The sequence below is a fragment of the Arthroderma uncinatum genome (genome assembly GCF_011692745.1).
Source record: "Arthroderma uncinatum strain CBS 119779 chromosome Unknown scaffold3, whole genome shotgun sequence".
Taxonomy (NCBI): domain Eukaryota; kingdom Fungi; phylum Ascomycota; class Eurotiomycetes; order Onygenales; family Arthrodermataceae; genus Arthroderma; species Arthroderma uncinatum.
The window spans coordinates 4,574,147-4,599,089 of record NW_022983865.1 but is presented as its reverse complement, the minus strand read 5'-3'; the positions used below and the strand labels follow the sequence as shown (position 1 = coordinate 4,599,089).

Sequence of the window (24,943 nt, the reverse complement as noted above, 5' to 3'; positions counted from 1 at the left end):
AGCTCTGTGCTTTCCTAATCTAGAGAGCTTTGTTATGATTACGCCCAATTTAGATAGCATGTAATCGTATTGAAAATGGACCTTAAAGTGGTGCATTTTGTGTGAAAGTTCATAACATATTGTTACGTTAAGAAATCAGATCATCCAGTATGAGATCATAGGATATTGATAGCTCCGGGCAAAATTCCAATAATATCTGCCTTGAAGTAAAGGTATTGTGTGACCGCCATACGGCGGCTACTTGATGACAGAGGATAATTGGGATAGCCTTGGTATAATATAATTAAAGGTATCATAAACCATTTGGTGTAGAGAATCAACACGAGAAAACAAGACAGCCCATAGGGTTGCGACTCTCATAGTGGATTGACTTGGTCGTAGATAGCAGGATTACTCATGTCAAGCCGTAAATCACACGCTTGTAAGTATCTCCTGGATTCTTGTAGCAGGATGAAATATCGACGTAAATGGCCGCGATGAAGAGGAAGAAAATGATGAAGTTGAAGTCGGAAATAAGATGACTAAACAATTAAACTAGCTATGGCTTGGCATCAACCTTGAGTTAAACTTGACATCGACAAACATAAAAACAGAAAACATCGCATATTCAACCATGAACCACGTTTTTTTGGGCTTTTCCTTTTTTCTCTCTCATCCATTTACCTCATTCGCCTGTTTTCTTGCTCCTTTCTTTCATACAAATCCGTCCAATCCGTTTAGTATCTACATGAAACAAAACCATCCGTCATGTCCCCAATCTCCGTATCGTATCACGTCTCGTCGTAGGATTATCTTGGAGGGACCAGCCCGTCCAAGTGGCAAATCAATTGCCTTTCTTGTTCTTCTCGTTCTTAGTGATACCCTGTCAATCTCTCAGCTAGGTCGTCGTCCCCAGCTATGATTTTCTCATACTGCTCTTGAGTAATGCCCAAGTATTCGTATGAAGGAATGTCGGCTACACGCTGTGCCTCTTCCATCAGATATTCTTGGGTGTTGGCAACCTCTTGATATTCGTCCGATGCGGATGGTATTGGTCGTGCTGGACCATTCTCTTGTTCGTGTTCGTATATCGCAATGAGCTCGTCAAAGGTGAGGTTGTCTTCTACAAGGTCCTCTTCAGCCTGTTCGGTGTTGTCAAATTCGATGACAACTGGCCTAGTTGTGCCGACTTGTGGTTCATTGAAACTGGCGGCTAAGGCTTGAGGTTGCGGATCTGGTGATTCGCTTTTCTTCACAATGGCGTTGCTTGAGGCGGTGAACTGATGACAGAACTGGCGGAACTGCTCCTCAGTGTTCACCTCAAGAAGGCTGATGATAGCTCGTATCGTCGAGGGTTCGAGCCTATCCAACTCCCTGCTGGTATTGATGCTTGCAGTAGGATTACGACCATTCTGTCTGTGTCCATGGTTTCGAGCTGGTGACAAACGTTGACGGCGGGTGGACGCCTTTTTGATTTTGGGTCGTGCGGAGCCTTGGATCGGCGTATCCTGAACCCTCCGAAGAAGATTGTGCTCGGGGTTTGAGATAGTACCCGTGGGCCGTGGAGCTGGGGTAGGATTTGGTGCCGCTTCCGCCGCCCAGCTTACCATAGGCTGGTGGCATGGCCAGGTATCAGGATTTGCTTGGACTGTTTGCGGTGGGCGAGATGCCATACGCCTTTCATAATCCCGCATCAGTTGCGATTGACGGTCATTGAGCAATTCTTCGAACAATGGGTTCCTCGTTTGTTCTTGGAGTATGTTTGCGATTGCACTTTCCAAAGTTGCGTTCGCAGCGTCGAGGGTGGGAGCCCTGACACTTCTGACCTCACCAGATGCTGTAAGCACCGGCGCCGTGAAACAGTGACCATAAGGATTCGCAATTGCGTTTGTTGCAGCTCTAGCAAGAATTTGAGCAGGCATAACTCGGGTTGGCGTAGGTGCTGGCCTCCTCAATCCTCTGAGCGACGTGGATGCTGTCACCGAAGAGGGAGCTCCTGTGAAGGACGCTACTGCCGCGGGTGGGCTTTTCGAAATCATTTGCGTTGAGTTCGCACCAGGATTGATTGCTGATGTAGGTGCATACATTCTTGGAACCAGCGCCGGCGCTGGGCCAATGCTTCCTAGCATTGAATTTCCTGCAGCCATTCCTACACGAATCGTGGTATCCTTTCGTCGTGCGTATTGCCGGGGGACAGAGATTCTGCCACCCGCTTCCCCAAGGCTTGGATTAATCAAACCCGGTGTCAAGCCGCGCGTGGTATTTGCTTGTAAGCTGATGTTGTTTTGGATCAGCTTGCTTTTAATAGCCTCGACGGCCTTGTCGGTTTGTTTAGATGATACCCCCCAAGATGCGATGTTGAAGGCCTGTCGGAATCGGACTCCGCGCTGTTGCAGCGTGTTTGGGACGATCCTAAACGCCGGGTGCATCCTGTCGGTGATGTCATGGAGCTGGATTCGTCTATCCATGCGCATCCATGCCTCTACCCTAAATTCTTCGACACTGCCCGATACCCTATCCGGTAGGATGGGAAAGCATCTTAGCGATGGACTATCGCCCCAAGCTGAGGGTTTCGTTGGAACTTCGACATTGCCCCTTGGTTGATTTGGGCCCCTGAAAACGTATAGGATATCCGGAAGATTTTCGAATGACCATGAACCTTGGCCTGGGACTATATCCGTATAGTTCTCAGCAGGATCGGCCGCTGGTTCTTTTTTCTTGGTCGATTTTTTTCTCTTAGACGTCGTGGCTACTGGCTTTTCTTCTTCTATATTGATATTAGCCAGAAGTTCATTCTCTAAGTAGGATTATGGGCCGTGTGGCTTTGAGGAAATACATACCCTCGTCGTCCTCGTCTTCGTCATCATATTCATCTTCACCTTCATCATTGGCCACACCATACCCGATGATAGGCCTGGATGTAGGAATATTGTTGTAGTTTGAGTTTGGTGGGTTTGGTGGTGGCGGTCCAGCCGCTGCCAGGCCCATTGCCATTTCTATTTCCTCCATGGTCAATCCCAGAACATAATCCATGCTGCTGGTCTTTTTCGTATTTGTTGTCGTTTGAATGTTGAATGTTTTGAAGAGTAGCCACAGGCTACGATGGTTCAATCGGAAGAGGCGAGTAGTGCAGAACTTGAAGCCAGCTTCAAGAACTGGCTATCTTGCAAGTGTTTAAATCGAGTTGATAAAAGGGGGAAAATTGAGATATCTGGTGAAAAGGAAGCACCGGCTCTTCAATCTCGAAGTCTAGGACTCGGAACTTGTCAATTGGATGAAGAGAATCTTGCAACTGGCTGAAATCTGCTTCGTGAGGAGGGTCTGCGAACGAAGGGTGTAAGAAGGGTGAGAAGGAGAAGGAGAAAGAGAACGAGGGGAGGAGACGAAGATATAGATACTGCCTCATCCTGATAATACCAGATTGAAAAGGGGCTGGGCCGCAAAACGAAGCTAAGGGGAGGGGATGTATGAAAATTCTTCATTGCAGAGAAGACGAATAGCTGATATCTATATCATCCGATTGTGAACGCCCTCCTTTTCCGTCTCACAGGCTGCGAACAATAGGAGCCAAACTTGATATCACGGTACCCGAGATCTTTAGCGCGGGCCCACCACCTTGCTGAGGCCTGAATAAGCGCCTTAATTCTCCGCTATCCTGCATTACTAGCCTGTTCAATGCAGATATATATTGTCCTTCACGGCGGTTCCCTACCTACCAGCCACCCTCACCCCAACGGTGAGAGGGGAAAAAGCGGGGACGAAAAAAGGGTGGCAGGGTGAAGAATCTGCTGGATATAAACTCTACTGCTTGATATAGAAGATTTTTGAGGCCAGATGGCGCCATAGTAAGTGCAATTGGTGTGTTATGGAAGTAGGAAGTGAGTTAGATCTATGACCAGAGCGCTGCTCCGTAGATCTAATACAGAACTCTTATCTAAAATATAGTTGTAACTATATTATTATTGAAAATAAGTGCGTAATGACCCTATTACCTATGGACATTTGTTTGCAGTTAAATGATTGAATATTGATGCTGAGGTTGACTTGTTGATATCTTTTTCCATGTTGATAATTTAGAGTTCCGCCGCCAAGAAAATAAAGCCAAGCTCCAAAAAGTTCCGCGACAGCTTAAAAACATCGACCACAGTCAGATAAATAAATATACAAGCTCCTTACTTCCGTTAACCAACTTAGTTACGATCCGCGACACACCCGAGATACCCCGTCTATAGCTACGCGTGTGTTAATCATGGGCGAGAATAAAAGGAAACGCAAATCTACCTCCGTAGAGACGCAAGTTAAATTGACGTCCCGGAAGCCACAATGGGCTTATCTCCACCTTGAATTGTATGATCACCCTCAATATAGAATGTCAATTGACCATTCAAAGTAGACAATATAAAAAAGTGAAATACAAGATGAGCTAATATTCAACTGTCAATGACAATAGAGTCTCCACTACCTCCGATTCAATCACCAAAACGCCCGACGCATCCCAACAACTCGACCCTCTCACGGCGAAAACGTATCTATCTGCTGCCCTTTCTCAATATCTTGGCCTTTCTGGCACAGCTATACCCATTGATATACTCAAAATAGGGAACAAGGTGAACCAAAAGGACGCGAACTCGCTTTGGATTCGAGTTCCATATGATGATGCCGCTGCCGTAGCTGCTGCGATGAGCTCCTGGATTGGCTCTGGTTCTGGGACTGGGTCTATGGATGTAGCGTGGAGGGTCATAGCGAGGGGTTCCTGGCTCGGTGCACTGGTTGGAGGTACTGGGAGGGAGCTATTTGTGCCTTGAAGGGGGAAAGGGCATGTTTAATTACTGTTATTGATATCCATTGAGGGCAGGTTGCTAGACCGCCTCTCTCACCTCACAGCGCCGCGAGGCGAGGCATCAAGGGGACCACCATCTCGTTCCCTTGGGCCATCCTATTCCGAGACGCGACTTCTGAGGTCATCACTTGATGCATTGAAGAGTATCTCGACAACTTATACGGATCATCCAGTGTCTAGGCGCTGAGAGAAAGGGTGATTCACCTCAGGTAGAAGACTACGAAGAATAACTTCAAGGAAATTCGTGCAATTGACGCATTTTAGGCCTCTATTCTATTGGACAGACATTTTGTTTCGATATGTAAAGCACATATAACCAAAAAACGCAATAAAGGACTGGTTTGAAATCAAAAAAAGCAATATACAAAACTCCCACGCTATAAACCAAGAAAAGAAGTGACAGCATATATGCTGGAGCCGGATAAGGGCAACGGTGATTAACAATGATAGTAAGTCAAATGAAAGAATATGGCGAACGGTTTGTGTAGTGTTGTCGGAAGGCGTATATATGCATAAATGAGTGAGGGGATGACTCTATCAAGCCCTGTAATCATCGATTCGCGTAGCCTCTTATATACGATCACGCAATGGATTCGTCCTGGCCCTTCATAGCCAATGCCAGGTCCCTCGAGCCGGCCTCGTTAAGTCTGGCGGGCGTAAGCGTCGCCTTGGCCTTGAGCGCAGCTCGGATATCTTCAACGCTGCGGTCCTTCCACATGTTGACGCTGCTCCTGCTTAGTGGGTAGAGGACATAGTTATCCTCGCGGTTGATGAACGAGGCTGGCTCAGCGGGTGGAGTAGAGGTGATGATATCGAGGTCGGCAGCGAGTTGTTGGCAGAAGACGTCAAGGGGAAGATCGTTGACGTCGTCACCGAAGGGATTTTCAATCTCAGCACAGATGGAGGCAATACCGTGGATGATGTATGTAGCAGCTAAGAGGTATTAGTAGGGTGGATGTTAGGGATAGAGCGAGAAAGCTTACCGATAGTTCCTGGAATGGTGACCCAGCCAAGTTTGTTGATGAGCTGGAATGGCAGGGCGAGAACATAGATCCATGTGACTTGAGAGATCAGGATGGTATATGCGAGTGGTAGAGGGGTGTTGAGTACACGCTCGTTACCAGTCATGACTTCTTCCAGAGAAACCAGACAAGCACCTATATAAATATTAGCGTGTGCTAGACTATACAATAATAGTTAAAAAGGGAGTGACATACCGGCTTGAGATTGGTGGACGGGCATGGGGATGGAGCCACTCATCAGGGACTCATGGATGTAGGAGGAGAGGTAGTTGAGGATCTCTACTGGCAGATTTCCCAGGGGCCTGTCGGAGCGCTTGATTTGCTTTCGCGGGTTGGACATGGCCATGGGAACGCTAAGATACTGGCCGACAGCTTTGAGCATGCCGGGCTTTCTCTCCGGACCGGCATTAGGATCGTTGGCTGCTTTGGCAAAGGTATCCAAATGCTCGATGAGGCCCGAGATATCTTCATAACCATTGCCAGGCTCGAAACGTAGTTTATGTTTCAAGGCCACAGCAAAGGCCACGATGAGGTTTATTCCAGTCCTGGCATGCGTTAGCGATAACCACAACTATGATAATTAATAGGAACATACAGTTTGGAGATGATGTCTTCCTTTCCCTCTTCTCCTTCGCGTTCAGTCTTGTGGATCCAGATGATACGAGCCAGACTGCGAGAGGACTGCATCAAAGTTGCCCAGTACTTGCGGCCTTCACCATAACTAAACGTGAACATGTTAGATATATCCTAGCCTAAAAATCATGGGGCATGGCGTACCGTTCATATGCAGTCGAGCTTCGGAGAGAGAGCGCGAGACCGACGACGAAACCGAGCACAGTAAGAAGGGTCGAGTCAATGCCAACTACCGAATGTTAGAGGGATCTGCATCTATACGGTGTAATGACGAACGTACGAGGAATTTTAGCCAGACGGGTCACACAGGTGATAACGGTTGACCAGCAAGCCATTACCAACAACGGGATGATCATTCGGGGCATAACACTGCCATGGACTCGGAGGAACAGCGGCCATTTCGAGTGTCTGTCGAGGTTCCTGGGTCCTTTCTATTCACCCAATATATTAGACGGATGCACTTTAAAGCAGGAAATAAAGAAGGCTACTGACGAAATAATCGTTTATGTCGATTGTATTCCTCTTAGAGAGCATCTGCTGAGGCAGCTTGAGATCTGAGCCGGCTGCTGCGCTGCTGATATATGTAGGCCGAGGAGTGATCTTTGACGGCGTGACTTGGCCGTTCTTCTCACACTTGGTCTCCATGCTGGATGTCTTGCTCTCCGCTCGAATCGGTCGCGGTCCCTGTTCCTGTATGTGGTGGACCTCTTCACTCATGTTGGGGGACTAAGGGGTAGATAAATGATAGTGACGATGCAAGTAAGTACGGAGTAAACAGGGTAAAAGGACGGTAAATGAACAGCTAAAGTGATCAACGAAGGACAGGACGCTTGTAATAAACGAAGGAATGAAAATAACGCAGCAAACAAACACGAGGGAGAGAAAGAGAAAAAAAAGGAGCGATGGAAGGATCCGAGTTCAAGAAATATTTCTTCCCCTGGCCTGGACGTGAAGACGCTGGCCCACCATGAGGGCGCTAAGTTCATCCCTGTCTGGGCGGGCGGGCGGGAGAAGGTGAAACACACGTCGCAGCTAGGCCTCGGGCCTGCCAGAAGACAAAGTAAGTATACAAGACCGCATACAAGTTGGCCCCCAGTCGCCCAATTCACCATGTTCACCTTCTACTCGCTGATCACGACGATCCAAGGGCGCTTGAACGTGGCCAAATGGCATGCGAGTGTATATATAGAGTAAATTAAGGATAATTTAACTCCGCCGGGCCGGCTGGACAACCTTAACTGCAACGTTAAATCTTCCGAGTTTCAGCATCATCACATTCAGACTGAATATACGGAGTAATCAGGAAGACATCAGAGAGCAGCTGTAAGTACTTACTCTATATAATTATTCACCGTCAACATCGGGCTCTCCTGACGGCCGAGGATGCGTCATCAAGCGACGGCCTTGCCCGTCCGGTGGAGGCGCCAACGCTGGCGCGAAGGATCCAGAGGTGCAGAGAGGAGGATTGCAGGGGCCGAGTGGCTGCACACGTTGTGGATACGCCGTTCAGAACGCAATGCACTGATTCACCGTCCAGACAAGGGTCCCGGCCCCTGCACAAGGCTGAAGCTGTGACAGAGTGTGAGCCAGTCGTGTCTGCTATACGGATTTCTGTCACCCGAGATGAAGTGATACGGTGGCGACTCTAGCGACTTTCTTGAAGGATAGATTACGGCTACCTGACTCGATCTCTTATCTCGTTTGATAAAGAAGATATATTAACTTGACGGCTGAAAACCTTCCTACTCAGTTGGAGACTTCACTTTAATCGCTCGATGAGTACTCGATGAATCATCTGCATCGTTTGTCACTATGGCAGTGCCAGAGCTAGAGACCACTAACAAACGCCCACGAGTGGTCTTCGGGTTGGTGTCGATACCCTTCTCTTCTCTTCTGTCCTGCCCAACGGCCAACCATCAACCATCTCACGTGAGATTTCTATTCCCGTTCTAGACCTTCGTCCCGCGGTGTCAAAGGGCGTGCTTCGAGGAGAGAGAGGCCAACTCCATCACCGAAGAGCCGACGAGACACTAGCCGTCTAACCAGTTGCTAGATCAGCCATCACCAACGCCTTCGTCTGGCGACTGTTTCTACTCCTGGCCTATCATCCTCACCCTATCATATCCTATCATCATCATCCTATCCTATTCTATTATCTTCTATCCTATTATCTTATTCTTATTCTATTCTATTATCTTCTTCTATCGTCTTCTTAGCCGGCCCGAAGATGGATGACATAAGCAGTTTTATCTTATCGCGGCGGGATGTTTCTTCCTGTTCGGGACTAGCGCGCCATCCCTGATTGGGCGGCTCGGCCGAACAAAAGCCGGGCAGGTTGCGGGGAGAGCTACGACATCAACAACAACGAAGACTCAACATCCTACATATACTCTGTATCTCTCCAGCAGCTTCTGTCGACGCTCCCACATCTCTGCATACCTTTTCTGCGTGCTAGGCGGCACTCGGTCAACGACAATGGCTTCGATTCTACGCTCCAGGGTGGGCGTGAGAGCTGCTGCTGCGCGGGTCCAGGGTGCCAGATGCTTCAGCAACACCCCCCGGCTCGCCGCTGCTGAGAAGCCCTTCTTCGCCAACGAGCCAGAGGGGCCTACGGTGAAGACTGCTATCCCGGGACCCAAGAGCAAGGAGGAGATCACCAAGCTTGACCGGGTGTTCGATACCAGGAGTCTGAACATGCTGGTCGACTACCAAAAGTCCACGGGCAACTAGTATGTCCGCGCCCTCAGACCGTCAATTGGGACAGCATACTGATAGCCATCCCTGATATAGCATTGCAGACCTCGATGGAAACGTCCTGCTTGATGTGTGAGTGTGCTGCTCTAGACAATTGATCGAAACTCCAGGCTGACCCCCGTGGTATGTAGATTTGCCCAAATCGCCTCTATCCCTGTAGGCTACAACAACGCGGCATTGCTTGCTGCCACAAAGACCACCGATATGGCCAGTGCTCTCATCAACCGTCCCGCACTCGGTAACTTCCCTTCCCACAACTGGGCAAGCATCCTGGAGACCGGTCTCCTGCGTGTTGCCCCCAAGGGTCTCGACCAGGTCTTCACCTCCACCACCGGCTCTGATGCCAACGAGACCGCCTACAAGGCCGCCTTCATGTACTATGCCCAGCGCCAGCGTGGTGGGCCCGAGGCTGAGTTCTCCGCCGAGGACGTCTCCTCCACCATGGTCAACCAGGCTCCCGGTTCCCCCAACTACTCCATCATGTCCTTCACCTCCGGCTTCCACGGCCGCCTCTTCGGCTCTCTCTCCACCACTCGCAGCAAGGCCATCCACAAGCTCGATATCCCGGCCTTTGACTGGCCCCGTGCTCCGTTCCCACAGCTCAAATACCCTCTCGACCAATTCGCCTCTGAAAACGCAGCAGAGGAACAACGCTGTCTCGAGGAAGTCGAGAGAACCATCCAAGAGTTCCACAACCCCGTCGTTGCCGTGGTCATCGAACCCGTCCAATCTGAGGGAGGAGACAACCACGCCTCCCCAGCCTTCTTCCAGGGCCTCCGTGAGGTCACCAAGCGCAACAATGTCCTTTTGATCGTCGACGAAGTACAGACTGGTGTTGGTGCAACCGGTAAATTCTGGGCCCATGAGCACTGGAACCTCTCCACCCCACCAGACATCGTCACCTTCTCCAAGAAGGCACAGGCTGCAGGCTACTACTTTGGCAACCCAGCCCTCAGGCCCAACAAGCCTTACAGACAGTTCAACACTTGGATGGGTGATCCCGCACGCGCACTCATCTTCCGCGCCATCATCGAGGAGATCGAGCGACTGGATCTCGTCAAGCATACCGCCCAGACGGGAGATTATCTGTTCGCCGGCCTCGAGCGACTGGCTGAGAAGTATCCCGACCAGTTCCAGAACCTGCGAGGAAAGGGCCAGGGCACGTTCATCTCTTGGGATAGCCCTCAGCGTGATGCGGTGTTGAAGCGCGGCAAGCAGGTCGGTATCAACGTCGGTGGATGCGGCGAGTCCGCCGTGCGACTGAGACCCATGCTGGTGTTCCAGAAGCATCACGCGGATATCCTGCTCGAGTCGTTGGAGAAAATCGTCAAGCAATAGATAGTGCCATTAATTTGTTCCACGCGGAATTTTTTTCTTTTCCACTTTTTGTTTTCACCTCGTTTTGCGGTTAAGCAGCTATTTGCAACCTGTTTGTCAAAGATCACCCAAGTTTAAACATACGTCTCACGAGTCTAATATGAACGTTTAGCATGTCTTGCTATATTTCTCTGCCTTGCCTGTTCTAGCCTGTTCTAAGCAGACCATGCTATGCATTATTTCAACGAACTTCCGTAGCCACGCATGATCATGCAAGTCCAAACGCCGACAGATAGAATGTAGTGTATACCAAAACAGAACAAACGCCTTCGCCTCGCTATCAACCTATTAAGCGGAATATAAAACAGGACAACCAAAACCCAACCCCAAGTAAACCAGCATGCCCATATCAACCATCGTTATCGGCAGCGCTTCCATCCCTCCTGAATACCAGCAGTTAGTCTCCAACCATTTGTAAATATATACTCACTCAGCCACTTACGGAATATACGTTATCCCCGACTCTTCCAGATCACCCAGCACTTCTGGCGGTAGCTACCATCCACATTAGCCAACCAACGCCAAAAGAACCATAAAAGTAAGCAGACAGCACTCACAGATCCCACGACCTTCACAGCATAAGTTCCAGGCACATATCCATCCAGTCTCTGCCAGCGAGCGACCCACGACGTACGCTCGTCGGCCAGCGCAACCAGCCCCTCAAAGACCTGCGAGGTACAGTCTTGTATCGCTTCGGTGTTGCCGCGGAGGTTCAGCACGGATTCGCAGTTGGGACAGCCTTCGTTCATGAATTTCTAGCCAGGCGTTAGTTAGGAAGCAGGTAGAGGGCTTGACTGCATACATTGTGTAGTTGGACGATGGAGCAGACCATGCATGCGCGCAGGGAGCGCTGCTGGCTCGTCGTGACGTAGAAGGAGCCGGATGCCATCGTTACCTTCTCTTCTTCTCTTCTTCTCTTCTCTTCGTCTTCTTCTCTTCTGCTCTTCGTCGTCTTCTCTTCTCTTCTCGTCGATGTTAAGCTCTTCGCTTAGTAAGTGACTTATTAAGCCGCTTACTAACAGGCCCAAAGCTTATCTGCCCTCCCGGTTCCGCTGCCTTTTTTCGTATTTCGCTTTCACTTTTGACATCTCGACATTTCTCGACGTCTCTCTCCCTCTCTCTGCGTGCGCTGTTCCTGTTGCTGCGGTATATAGGGCAGACCATATTGATATTTCCTCCTTCATTCTCTGTATAAACTTGCTCAGCACCGCCAGCCCGCATCTGCATCCCATCTACAACCCCACACCCGTCCCGCTGCACATCCGTCGCCCCCCATGTCCCAATCCGATATCGAGGCTGCCACTGCCCTCAAGCAGCAGGGTAACAAGTCGTTTGCGCAGCATGACTGGCCCGCGGCACTTGATTTCTACACTCGTGCTATCGAGCTGTACGATCAGGAGCCGTCCTTCTACTGTAACAGAGCACAGGTACAACTTTACCCCACGTATCAATATAAAGTAGCTAGGCGACGGGTATACGTTGTTATTAGTCACATAGGTTAACTCTTCTATCTTTCGTCTGATAGGTAAATGTTAAGATGGAAGCGTTTGGATTCGCGATCGCAGATGCCACCAAAGCTATCGAGCTAGACCCTTCATACGTCAAGGTATTTACTTCGGCACCGACGCAATGGCTACTTGTTCGATAACTAACCGGTATCTAGGCATACTGGCGCCGAGCAGTCGCCAACACCGCAATCCTCAACTCCCGCGCGGCACTCAAAGACTTCAAGACCGTGGTGAAAAAGGCCCCACACGACCGTGACGCGAAGCTCAAGCTAGCAGAGTGCGAGAAGCTCGTACGGCGTATCGAATTCGAGAAGGCCATCGAGGTCGCGGATCCTCCGTCAGCGTTCGAGGGGCTGAATATCGACTCGTTTATCGTGGATGATAGCTACGACGGCGCTCGGTTGGAGGATAAGATGACACAGGAGTTCATAGACGATATGATTCAACGGTTCAAGGACGGGAAGCAGATACACAAGAAATACGCTTTCCAGATAGTCAAGGCTGTACGGGATATTGCGTATAACGAGCCTACCATGGTGGAAGTTGGCGTTGAGGAGGGCTCAAAAATGACCGTTTGCGGTGACACACATGGTAAGTTTAATATCCCTCGTGCACACGCAGCGTTTCTTACCCCCACTAACTCCAATGGCAGGTCAATTCTTCGATCTTCTTGAAATATTCCGTCTTAACGGCTTCCCATCCGACACGCACTCCTACCTCTTCAACGGAGATTTCGTCGATCGCGGCAGCTGGTCTTGTGAAATCGCTCTTCTCCTCTACGCCTACAAATGGATGCGCCCCAACGGTTTCTTTATCAACCGTGGAAACCACGAAACCGATGACATGAACCGTGCCTACGGCTTCGAAGGTGAATGCAAGGCCAAATACTCCGAACGTCTGTTCAAGGTCTTCTCTGAATCCTTCAGCGCACTCGCCCTTGCTACACTGATAGGGCAGAAATTCCTAGTTCTCCACGGCGGCTTGTTTTCTGATGATAACATCTCACTGGCTGATATCAGAGCGCTGAACAGGCATAATCAGCGCCAGCCTGGTCAGCAGGGATTGATGATGGAGATGCTCTGGACTGATCCCCAGACGGCACCGGGTAGAGGACCCAGCAAGAGAGGCGTCGGAATGCAGTTTGGCCCTGATGTCACGAAGAGGTTCTGTGAGAAGAACGGACTCGAGGCGGTTATTAGAAGTCACGAGGTCCGCATGGAGGGTTATGAGGTCGAGCATGATGGAAGGTGTATTACTGGTATGTCCCCGGCTCTCCTTGGTTTCTTTATAAAGGCGAACTCTACTAATGATCACGATAGTATTCTCTGCTCCCAAATACTGTGACAGCACGGAAAATAAGGGTGCATACATCAACATTGGCCCAGAGCTTAAGCTTGACTTCCATAAGTTCGATGCTGTTCCGCATCCTGATATCAAGCCAATGGTATGTCTATCGTCCATTCTATGTGAAGCTAGTTCTTACTAACTCTGCTATCCAGGCTTACGCAAACAACTCGATAATGTCTCTGATGTAAAGTAAGGGCCAAAACGACGTCTAAATCCATCTAGGAGCTCAGGTCTCATAACACCACGATGGCAACCCACATCACCCAGGTCTACGGGTTATAACCGATTGACCATGTTAATCTCTCCTTCAAAGCCGAAAGCAGGTTCTCAGGATAGACTCCTTTCCCACCATCAGCTTATGCCTGCGCCACATCGCAAGCAGCTACCCCGACCCCCATCTCATTTATTAGAATCTACGAGCGAGGAACCTGATACCCGTTATCATATAACTGCATGGTAGAGCGAAGGCGTTTAAGAAATGGAATTAAATTGGGACTATCACCTAATACAGTGAAGAGAACGCCTTGGTTTACTTTTGTTTAGTTACTCTGCTTCCAAGCCCTACACCTGTTGTTCTGGGTTGACAATTTCTCGCTCATATGGATATAGCCTGGCTCTTTAGCATTAGATTGCAATTTAAGAGAGCTATCTATCAGTATATGGCTGCATTCGTATAATCTATAAAATGTTCTATTATAAATATCTAGATCCTGGAATTATTCCGCCCTGACTAAATTTAGTGGGACAACCCCTCGGCATTATAATATTTTGGTGTCTCCCAATCCAATACTTCTCATCACATCGCGTATCAAGCTTGCAAGATGGAATTCGACACCAAAACCCGTAAGTCCCATTCCTCTATGTACTTGTTCTATAGCTCTACGGTTTCGTGGGCGCTGGTTGTTATATAAACGGCCTTTATCGCGTTGGCGGGGTCATTCAATACATGCCGAAGCTAACGACTCCGTCATGATAGCCCCCGTCTGCACATCGGACAAGAAGACATTCGCATATATTTCAGCCGTAGAAAGATGGCCCGTTATTCTAGTGAGATTTCCACGATATTCTGCATGGTCGATATGGCCTGGGCGAATTCACAGCAAGCTAATAAGGCGATTCCTAGACTGGTGCTATCGACGACCTACATCGTTCAGTCATCAAGTCGACAGATGAGGAGACGCAAAAGGAAGGGAAGAATATTCTACATGAATTGGCTGGATTGAAATATGAGCTGCAGCATGATAGAAAATTGACGTGAGATCTCATCCGTTTATAGACGATGCCATTGAGCCGGACAGGATGGTTGCTAATACACCTTATACGATATACAGACCTCTACCCGAAGATGGAGAGTCAGATATTGCGGTATATAACAAGGAACTTTCAGAGCGTGGTGATATCTCATGGTATAATGCTCCATGGCTGTTTGCAGAATGCTATCTTTGTTAGTGGACGCTCCATTTCTAGGCATACATACAGCCGGCACCCCAAGCTGACAGGAAGATACTACTGAAAAGACAGGAGAATGAATGTCTCTTTTGCTCGTTCAAAGCACTGGAAGGAATACGATGTCTTTGCGAACCAAAAGATGTCAACCTTTAGGTCTTCACGACCAGCCGTGCTTGAATTGGCGACCCGATACAAGGAGTTATCTCAAGATCTAAAGCAACTGCACTCCAGGAGAAATGACATGTCGCCCGAACAACAAGAAGAAGCCGACAAAATACTATTTATGGAGATGTGCGAGATTTGCCTATGGGGAAACGCTACCGATCTCTCCCTTCTGACATCTCTCACATACGAAGATATCCAAAAGCTCCAAGGTGCTGAAGCCCGAAAGAAGGCCGAAGCCAATGTTCTTGTGAACGACCTTCCAGCCGCATTTGACATATTAAACAAAGCCCGCATGGAACGAAAGAATGAAGAGCGCCGTGTAGACATCGTTCTTGATAACGCAGGGTTTGAACTCTATGTCGACCTCATCCTAGCTGGCTATCTCCTTTCCTCAGGCCTAGCCACATGTGTCGTTTTACATCCCAAATCTATCCCCTGGTTCGTATCGGATGTTTTGCCACGGGATTTCGGAGATCTCATTGCTCTCCTTTCCAACCCACAGAGCTTCTTCACCAGCTCAGACGAGGGAGAGAGTGGTGCCGAGAAGAAACCTGAACCCCTTTCGGAGAAGGAAGTAGACGAGCTGAAATATTTATTCGAGCAGTGGGGAGATTTCCATGCTGAAGGACAATTGATTATCAGACCGAATCGGTTCTGGACCGCCGGGTCAAGTTATTGGAGATTACCGCATGAAGCTCCCAAGCTCTTCGAGGACTTAAAGGAGAGCGAGCTAGTCATCTTCAAGGGAGATCTAAATTATCGAAAGCTGACAGCAGATGTAAGTTGTGACACCTGCTTCATAATAATCGGGACTGAGTGACGGGACGCTAATTTGACCGTTTAGGCTCACTGGGACCCAACAACTCCATTTAACACCGCAATTGGGCCCCTTGGGTTGGGTTCAGGCGTTAGAGTACTGGCTCTCCGCACTTGTAAAGCTGATGTAGTTGTCGGTTTAAACAAAGGCGAGGATGAGCGTCTGCGCAATATGCCGAATGGAGGTGGTGACTCTGGATCACGAAAGTGGGCATGGAGTGGGAAATGGGCTGTCGTTTCACTATGTGATGGGAAGAGTAAGGTATAAACAGTTCACTGCTAGGGGAACACGGATTTGAAGTGCTTGAGAAGGCTCATTTGGAACCGCCCCCTCAGGCAGCTTTTAGTAGAAGGGGACTGGAGAGAATGGTGGTTTAGAGTGCGTTTAATAGACATTAATATTTCAACCACTTCAGTAGTGGGAAAAAGGCTCGCTCGCTGATGCTTGGACAGCTAATACAAAACGTTAACCAACAACTAATTCATAATTCGTGCCATAACAGTACCCTAAACAGCAAGCATATTCTCCTTGTCTTCTGCATCGACCTTAGCATTCAGCTGCCTCTGCTTCAACCTCGCTTTCGCCGCCGCGAGTCGATCTGATGGTATGGAATCGAGTTTTGAATGAGCAGGGCCGTCTGGCCTGGTACTCGGTGGGCGATTTGTATCTGAAGCAGTGTTAATGGCCTTCTGGCGAGCGGGTTGTGAGACTGTCCTAGCCTTTGGCCTTTTAGGGTGCGTGTCTACACGACCAGCGTTGAGATACATCAGGGACGGACGAGGTGAGTACCCTGGGCGATATGAGGTCCGCGGTTTAGAGGTTAGTTTCGAGATAGGCGTGGATTTCATATCTGCTGTGACAGTAGGGGCTGAAACTAGAGAAGTGTTTGTCATATCGGCGTCCTTTTGACGAAGGGATTCAAGATTGCGGGCCGAACCCCCGAGTCTTATGAATAATTCCTCTGCGAGGTTAAGGGGCTCGTTAGAATTCTTTGAGTGTTTGCTAGGAATTCGAGAATCAGGTTCAAGCTGCAGTTTGCGACGAATATTCGCAGAAAGGACACTGTCGGTGGCCTCTATCTCATCGAGGATATACTGAGAGGCCGTGCGGTGTTGGGTAGATTGTTTCTTCGGCGAGCTGGAATCTCCTCGTAGGCTCTTCAAAAAAGCGCCAATGGTCTCGTCATCAAAGGGACTTTCGGGGACCGCACGGTGAGCAGGCTCACGAGGCTTGGTTGATGATTTCGTTGGCGACCCCGTTGGTGACTTCAACTCTTCCTTATAACTGTCGAGAGTTATTTCTGGTTCGCCATCTTCGGATCCGCATGAATCAACTCTAGCCTGATGGTCACGCTTAGTCTCCTCCTTCAAGCGCTGAAAGATCTCTCTTGTGGATTCTTCAGGGCCTGTCGACCGAGTGTGCGCTTGGGTTTGAGTATTATCAGACCGTAGATATCCACCTGTAGACAGCGCCCCTTTTAGCAAATCAATGGTTTCCTGCATCTGCTTCCTTTCCACGTCAAAGGACTTTTTAAGTGCTTCCTCCGCTGCCTGGTGATCTCTTAAAGAGTCTGTCAAGCGCTTACTATAATCTTGCGCACGAGACTCCAGCCGTTCTTCGCGCTGTTTTGCCCTCTCTTCTTGCGCCTTTCGTCGTTCCCCAACATGTAGCAGTTCAGTCTTAACTCTGTCAAGATTTCGTTGCAACAGCAGGTTCTCCCTCTTGAGTTCAGCAGCTTTTCGCTCCGAGCTTCGTACTAGTTCTTGTAGTTCGTTCAACTTCGAATTCCCGCTACTCTCTCGCAATTGGGCGTTAGCCTCCCTCAGAGCGCTCTCGACCTCGCGGAGTTTCTGCGTAGTTTCGTCTGGTGACAGATCCTCCAGCTGCGGTTGTTTGTTGTTATCGACCACACCGTGATCTTCGAGTGTTTTCCTGAAAGTTGCTGCTTTCTGTTTATACTGTAAGGCTGCAGCAGTCTGCCTTGAAAGCTCGCGAAACATCTGATCCTTATTTGAGTTCTCCCCATTCGCGCCGCCAACCATGCCAGCAGCAAGTTCAGAAACGCGTCGCTCCATTTCCGCCACTTTGGATTCTTCTTGCTTCAGCTTTTCCGTTAGGCGAAGCGCCTCCGTTTCCTTCTTCTTCGCATAAGATTTGGCGACGGAGCGGTATTCGATGAGTTTGCGTATTTCCTTCTCCGTTTTCGTGCGATAGTTCTCGAATTCAGACTTCCAGTACTTCCCCGACTGAGAGTGTGGCGCCTCGAGATTTGTTGTCACATCCTCTTCGTCCTCCTGCGATTGGTCTGAATCGTGATGATCCTCCAACTCCATATCCCAGGTATCCTGTCGTTCTTCTTTCTTTGGGCGACTAACATCATCTAGGCCATCCACTTCCTGCCCGAATTTTTCTTCTCGGGCCTCAAGTAGCGACTGTGTCAATTTGCTCCTACGTCCCGACCCACCAGACACATTCATTGACCATTGGCGGCTGATGTTCCCCCCGCTTAGCTCGAGATCTGGTCCGTCGTTGAATATAACCGGCTTGCGCTCATTATCCTTCACACCAGCTCCAAAAGACACTGTCTTCCGGCGCGTTGCAGCAGTTCCAGGAGTGAGTAGGATACTCTTAGAAGGGGATACGACTGGCTGTGTTGGTTCCTGCTGTTTTGGCTCAAGTCTGGGAATTTCTATCTTTCGGTTCTCGTCCATTGAATGCTTCTGAGCAGCCTTCTTCAACCCATCATCTCGCCGGTGTAGGTTCGGGTTCAGCTGGCGTATTGGAATAGTCAAGTCCTTGTCCTCGTCAACTTCTGCGACCGGAGTTCCAAGCATCGCGTTTTTAAAGGCCCTGTAGGCGAAAACTGGCGCAGGGGTTTCTGGCGCATCGATAATCTTGGACTCATCTGCTTGAAATCGAGTTGGGCGGTTAATATATCGAAGGTATCTCGAATAAGTGAGGCGCCTTACCTGCACCTCCTGCGAAGTCCTGATTGGAGCCTGCCAACCAGCTAAGCATCATCGATGTTCAGTTAATGAAATTGGTATCAGCAACTGTCCATACCACGGAATATCCAGCGGTCAAGGGAGACAAGCTGCTTGACTCTCTATGCTGCCATCGTATTGCGCGACTTTGATGGAGAAAGCGCTTTGTTTACCTCCTGACGTCACGTGGCTATTCCCTTGGCCACTCCCGCCGCTAGTCCGGATCTGGACAAGCCGAGGTACATCGAGGTTCATATAAGAGCTGCTATTATGATATCGGTGATGGATATATGAGACTATGTATAGATGCGGGATGCGGATGCATATGCATGAGGCAGGGAGTGATCTAAACATGTTATCGAACATATTGTTTAGTAGTCTATATATAGAACTAGCAAGCTGGGTATCTTCCCACTGACACTCGAGACTCAACCTGTTGATTATAGAATCTAGCACAATAATGGTCATTATAGTCAGAATCTATATATCATACTCCGTATAAAAGTACTCCGTAGAATAGAGGAAGATGTATGTAAAAGCTGTGTTGTTTGTAGTATCAACACGTGACCGGTGCGACTATTTTCCACACCGCCAGCAAATCCCTGTACCTCAGTACATGAATCATCACTTGTTGGGCACAAAGACACTATGCCAGTGCCAGCATTTCATTCACCTAGCCACCAATTGCTTTCCGTCTAATGATGTTCCAGTAGAGGGCTGCAGCTGCGGCTGCAATCTCTGTTGCTTGCTTCCCAAGAAGCAACACTCCCACTCGTTGAAGAACCTCTCGATTTGTAGGTGAACATGCCGCGCAAACAAAGGAAAGGTAGCACAAAGACCAACGGTTCTCCTATGGAAGATAAACAGCAGACTGCCTCTAACCCGGTCTTGGCCACTAATTATGAAGAAATACACAAGAACGAGGCCGATGCCTTGCGTTCAATCTACGGTGATGAATTCGAAGATGTAGAGACCAAACCCTCTGCATGGAATGTAAGTTTGTGGCGGAACTCTGCACTGCTATTTGAGTACAGTTTACCCGTTTGTAACGGTTTTTTTTTTTTTTGCCCTCTATTTGACCCATTATACTTATTTTGATCATCCAGCAATCCTCGACAATAGCGTTTAAGTTGCGGTTGAAGGCGTCCTCGAACCCTGAGGTCCGAGTTCGCCTTCTGGTAGAACTGCCCACGACTTACCCCAAAACAGTCCCGATCTTGAAGCTAGAAAGTGTTCAAGATGTCAGGCATAGTGCCAGACAGCGGCTTGAGTGTGTCCTAGAGTCAAAGCCAGTAGATCTCTTGGGATCTGAAATGATTTATGAATTGGCCGTCGCCATTGAAGATGTGCTGGAGGATTCTGCTCAGGCCCAGGCTCAAGACAAGGATTTACCAAGTCTCGAGGAGGAACGTATCGTCCAAGAGACTGCTGCTATTCAGCAGGCTGAGAAACTGAAACAAGAGGAGCTGGCACGACAGCAGGAAGCAACCGTTGAGGAAGAGAAGTCCTTACAGCTGTTAGTTGAGGATAAATTGAAACAACGCCAACGAGAGAATGAACAAATGTCTCGCCGCAAGAGCAGGTCTAATGTCGAGGAATTCGGTCTTCTGGAGTCGATAGTCGACAGTCCTGGCTCAATATCGTTCGACCCCCCTATGACGATCACCGACCTACATGATCGTCCTCTCCTATTCAAGTCTGTTAGCGGGAAGAATATGATTGGCAAATCTCATTACAAAGAGACCTTCCTTGTGAGACCAATTGTCCTGGGAAACACGCCGCTGGTGCCACTTTTGGTCCTGAAGGAAATATTTATTCAGGAGAGCGAGAGTAGAGCCATCGACCTCCGCTTCCAAATCAGCCAGAGTGAGGACAAACTGGAATTTTTGAAGAAACTCCGGCACCCAAACCTAGTGGATTTTATCGGCTTCAAGATCCAACGTCCCCTTGACCCATATGAGGGCCAAACAGGTACATGGCACATATATGCACTTTTTGAGCATGCAAATAAGGGCTCCCTATCCGAGCTACTGGATATCGTTGGCACCGTTCCAGCAGATAACGCCAGAGCCTGGATGATTCAATTGGTTGAAGCCCTGGAATACTATAGTCGCCACGGGGTCGTACACGGAAATATCCACTGTGGCCGTGTTCTACTTTTCAGAAGCCCATCGAGCACCACGACCGTGAAGCTACTAGGTAACGTGGAAGAGGTACTCCCGCTCTCATCTTCATCGAGAAGAAGGAGTCTCACAACACCCAAATCTCCATTTTGGATGCCTCCAGAACTCGCAGGAGAGGGCATGAAACCAAGCATAAAGACCGATGTTTGGGACTTGGGGATTCTCTTTTTGCAGATGGGCTTTGGAAAGGATGTCTTGCAGCGGTACACGTCTGCAGATGCAGTCGTCAACTCCATAGAGCTATCTCCACAGCTAGAAGACATGCTCCTTGAAATATTCAGAGCCGATCCCAAAAAACGCCCGACACCCTTCCAGATTCAGCCATTCGAATTCTTCCGTGTCGACACCCCGTTAGTCATACCTATCAGCACCCCAGGCTCGTCATCTCTTCAAAATCGCACTCGACATGATTCTCAAGGCCACTTGGCAGCTGTTTCTCGCTACAGCCACGACTTTGATGAAGTTGGCCGTCTAGGGCGAGGTGGCTACGGCCTAGTTGTCAAAGCTCGAAATAAGCTTGATGGCCGCTTTTACGCCGTCAAGAAGATTTCACAAAAGTCGCCCGTTGCTTTAAAAGACACACTATCCGAAATAATGTTACTCTCAAGACTGAATCATCCTTATGTGGTGCGATACTTCACAGCATGGCTGGAAGAAAATTACGTTAGCATAGACGACGAGGACGATGAAGAGGCCCTCCTATCTTCAGACGGGACAGACTCACAGGCTGGCGACAATATTGAGTTTGGATACAGTACTAGTGGTCTGGATTTTATCAGCTCAGAAGGGTACCCCAAAGTTGAATTCGGATATGACACCGATGAGGAGGCCGAAAGCGACACCATCTCTGACGGCACCGGAGTTCAGAAAAAGGCAACTGATCCCAGTACTACGCAGGGCCAATCCCTTGGCCGCACACGGTCAGGCTCGCAGTCGCGCGTCATCCCAACCACCTTATACATTCAAATGGAATACTGTGAGAAGCATGTAAGAGTTTTCCTCGTTAAAATCATCTATGCTATATGTTGCATCTAACTAACCCTACATTTTAGACACTGCGTGATCTAATTAGATATGGACTGCATGAGAATATCGATGCTTCATGGAGGCTTTTCCGGCAAATTATTGACGGTTTGAACCATATTCATTCTCACGGAATCCTCCATCGAGACCTTAAGCCGGACAATATTTTCATTGACATGGCAAATAACCCACGTATTGGAGACTTTGGCTTAGCCACAAGTGGACAGCTTGGTTCCGGAGATCGACTACCCGTACCAGAGAATATTGGAGGTGGTTTTACTCAAAGCGTTGGCACTACGTACTACGTGGCTCCCGAGGTGAAGAAGGCTTCCATGGGACAGTATAATGAGAAAGTTGATGTGGGTAACATTTGGCTATATATCCTTTAAGCTTTACTTTGCTAACAACATGTAGATGTATTCTCTCGGCATCATCTTCTTTGAAATGTGCCACCCCCTTGAGACCGGCATGGAACGTGACCGAACGCTTCAGGACATTAGGCAGAGACAACATACCCTCCCTGATACATTTAAACTTCCCGAGAAGGTAGTCCAGGGAGAAATAATTATGTCTCTCATCAGTCATCGCCCCAGTGAGCGGCCAACGACCACGGAGCTACTGCAAAGTGATAAGATACCACTTCAAGTTGAAGAAGAGATGTTCAGAAAAGCGGTGATGGGTCTCCTATCAGATCCCGATTCTCCTGACTACAAAAAGATTCTCTCTGCCATCTTTTCCCAACCGCAGAAGAAGTTCGAAGACCTCGCATGGGATATGGACTCGCGAGCAAGTCCCACAGCTACCGAGCTATTGTTACATGGAATGATAAAGGACAGACTAACTTCATTGTTCCGAAAACATGGAGCAGTAGAAACATCAAGACAATCTCTTTTTCCACGCTCACCCCATTACGGCCCAGGTGTAGTACGCCTTTTAGATCCAGCAGGAAACCTAGTCCAGCTACCCTATGATCTCACTCTCCCAAATGCTCGGGCTCTACCTAAGCAAGATCTCTCTATTGAAAAAGCGTTTTCATTCGGCACGGTTTACAGGGAATCCGTTCACAGATGCGAACCCAGGGGCCATAAAGAGGTTGATTTTGATATTGTTTCTTATAATACGTTAGATTTACCTTTGAAGGAGGCGGAAGTTATTAAAGTACTGGACGAGATTATCGATGAATTTCCGCCATTGAAGTCGACTCAGATGTGCTTTCACATCAACCACTCTGATCTCTTGGAAGCTGTTGTCGGATTCTGTCGGATTACCCCCGAACAGCGACCGATTGTGAAGGAGGTCATCAGCAAACTGAACATCGGGCAGTACACGATGCAGAAAATTAGGAGTGAACTCCGCTCCCCGAGTATTGGAGTCCCATCAACGTCTATTGACGATTTGTCACGATTCGATTTCCGAGGTATATATCGCCCTTTTTTCAATATACAGAACGTCCAGCTGACCCTTTTATAGATACCCCCGAGAAAGCATTAAGCAGGCTTCATGCAATCATGGATGGCACCGAATACGCGGATAGATTGTCGCCTATTTTTAACCGACTAAACATGGTGGTGTCATATTTGGAGAAGTTCAAAGTTAAACGGAAGGTCTACATTAGTCCCTTGAGTAGCTTGAACGACAAGTTCTACAATGGCAGTGTACTCTTCCAATGCGTTTTTGACAAAAAAAGACGAGACGTCTTTGCCGCAGGCGGAAGATATGACAGTTTAATCCAAGAGTTCCAGCCTAGCTTGCGCTCGAGCCGTCCTCGGTCTCATGCTGTCGGCTTCAATCTTGGATTGGACAAATTGAATGGGTCAATGACAAACTATCTTAAAGGTTCTAATAAAGCCTTCCTGAAGCCAGATGCAGAAATTGGAAATGCCTGGCGGAGAAGCAAGGTATGTGGATTAAATACTCAGGAAACCAAGGCCCCGTATGGCTAACAGCAGTAAATTAGTGCGATGTATTGGTTGCTAGCTTTGACGCCTCTGTCCTTCGAACAGTTGGAGTTGGCATTGTCTCGACTCTGTGGGCAAACGACATCAGCGCAGAGCTCGCAGCCGAAACGACGCCTTCATTGGAAGAACTGCTCACTAGATACGTTGATGATAACTATAGCTGGGTAGTCATCGTCAAACAAGATAGTATCGAGAGAGGCCTAAGAGTCAAGAGTGTTCATCGAAAGGAAGACTTCGACGTAAGAAGTGCAGATTTGGTCCCTTGGCTTCGAAACGAGATGCGTGCGCGCAGGAAGTTCAAACATGACCGACACCCTCCTGAATCCCCAAAACTTGTCAAGCACCCCAGTACTGGTGATGCGAGTCTTTCGGGTAAGGAGAGAGACCCAGATGTTAGAATCTTGACACCACTTCATAAGAGCAAGAAGACGAACAGAAGAAATATCGTTGAGTTCGGTTAGTATCCCTGTTTCCTTCGATGAGAGGTATTCACTGACCGTTTGTCTTCTCGTCCTATAGCATTGCGTCGCTCTCATGAAGTGCTTGACAAAGGACTTGAGGGGCCAATTGCTGCAGTTGATGTCAGAGACGACGTGCTTGAGAGTATTCGAGACACGCGCCTTTCTGATCCAGATAGCTGGAGAAACACCATCCAAAGTGCACCGCTGGTTGAGAGAAAATACCTGGGGAATATACATGACCTGCTCCTCGACCTGGCAAACGAAAGTATCACACAAGATGGAACGGTGAAGTATACCAATGCTTTCATCTACAATTACCGCACAGGAAATTGCATTTATTATGACTTGAAACGAGGGAATTGAGAAACAGAACATGACTTTCATGTATATATTTTACAAAGTGTCTGTTGGTAATTAGCCCAATGAGAAATCTAAAATACATT

The 24,943-nt window shown here is 48.5% G+C and overlaps 8 protein-coding genes across 8 annotated transcripts; 4 read left to right on the top strand and 4 right to left on the bottom strand.

Annotated features, from left to right (window-relative positions):
* Positions 1 to 851: 851 nt before the first annotated feature.
* On the bottom strand, positions 852 to 3,012 carry GIQ15_05161 (uncharacterized protein; the record flags this gene model as incomplete). Its single annotated transcript, XM_033552578.1, has 2 exons — positions 852 to 2,746; positions 2,820 to 3,012. 2 exons carry the CDS (start codon positions 3,010 to 3,012, stop codon positions 852 to 854), a joined length of 2,088 nt encoding a protein of 695 aa, XP_033406308.1.
* Positions 3,013 to 5,399: 2,387 nt separating this feature from the next.
* On the bottom strand, positions 5,400 to 7,191 carry GIQ15_05160 (uncharacterized protein; the record flags this gene model as incomplete). Its single annotated transcript, XM_033552577.1, has 7 exons — positions 5,400 to 5,752; positions 5,803 to 5,976; positions 6,037 to 6,386; positions 6,437 to 6,562; positions 6,619 to 6,703; positions 6,755 to 6,905; positions 6,967 to 7,191. 7 exons carry the CDS (start codon positions 7,189 to 7,191, stop codon positions 5,400 to 5,402), a joined length of 1,464 nt encoding a protein of 487 aa, XP_033406307.1.
* Positions 7,192 to 8,949: 1,758 nt separating this feature from the next.
* GIQ15_05159 (4-aminobutyrate aminotransferase) lies at positions 8,950 to 10,566 on the top strand (the record flags this gene model as incomplete). Its single annotated transcript, XM_033552576.1, has 3 exons — positions 8,950 to 9,203; positions 9,265 to 9,300; positions 9,360 to 10,566. 3 exons carry the CDS (start codon positions 8,950 to 8,952, stop codon positions 10,564 to 10,566), a joined length of 1,497 nt encoding a protein of 498 aa, XP_033406306.1.
* A 388-nt stretch (positions 10,567 to 10,954) lies between these two features.
* GIQ15_05158 (transcription elongation factor spt4) lies at positions 10,955 to 11,494 on the bottom strand (the record flags this gene model as incomplete). The annotated part of the gene is made up of 4 exons (XM_033552575.1): positions 10,955 to 10,988; positions 11,048 to 11,100; positions 11,163 to 11,360; positions 11,408 to 11,494. 4 exons carry the CDS (start codon positions 11,492 to 11,494, stop codon positions 10,955 to 10,957), a joined length of 372 nt encoding a protein of 123 aa, XP_033406305.1.
* A 385-nt stretch (positions 11,495 to 11,879) lies between these two features.
* Positions 11,880 to 13,648, top strand: GIQ15_05157 (serine/threonine protein phosphatase PPT1; the record flags this gene model as incomplete). Its single annotated transcript, XM_033552574.1, has 6 exons — positions 11,880 to 12,032; positions 12,131 to 12,211; positions 12,269 to 12,704; positions 12,766 to 13,371; positions 13,433 to 13,557; positions 13,613 to 13,648. 6 exons carry the CDS (start codon positions 11,880 to 11,882, stop codon positions 13,646 to 13,648), a joined length of 1,437 nt encoding a protein of 478 aa, XP_033406304.1.
* A 1,337-nt stretch (positions 13,649 to 14,985) lies between these two features.
* On the top strand, positions 14,986 to 16,158 carry GIQ15_05156 (DUF89 domain protein; the record flags this gene model as incomplete). The annotated part of the gene is made up of 2 exons (XM_033552573.1): positions 14,986 to 15,852; positions 15,919 to 16,158. The coding sequence occupies 2 exons, from the start codon at positions 14,986 to 14,988 to the stop codon at positions 16,156 to 16,158; spliced, it is 1,107 nt and encodes a 368-aa protein (XP_033406303.1).
* A 239-nt stretch (positions 16,159 to 16,397) lies between these two features.
* GIQ15_05155 (uncharacterized protein) lies at positions 16,398 to 18,912 on the bottom strand (the record flags this gene model as incomplete). The annotated part of the gene is made up of 2 exons (XM_033552572.1): positions 16,398 to 18,799; positions 18,861 to 18,912. 2 exons carry the CDS (start codon positions 18,910 to 18,912, stop codon positions 16,398 to 16,400), a joined length of 2,454 nt encoding a protein of 817 aa, XP_033406302.1.
* Positions 18,913 to 19,679: 767 nt separating this feature from the next.
* On the top strand, positions 19,680 to 24,863 carry GIQ15_05154 (serine/threonine-protein kinase GCN2; the record flags this gene model as incomplete). Its single annotated transcript, XM_033552571.1, has 7 exons — positions 19,680 to 19,868; positions 19,982 to 22,045; positions 22,111 to 22,440; positions 22,496 to 23,498; positions 23,552 to 23,979; positions 24,039 to 24,495; positions 24,559 to 24,863. The coding sequence occupies 7 exons, from the start codon at positions 19,680 to 19,682 to the stop codon at positions 24,861 to 24,863; spliced, it is 4,776 nt and encodes a 1,591-aa protein (XP_033406301.1).
* Positions 24,864 to 24,943: the final 80 nt, after the last annotated feature.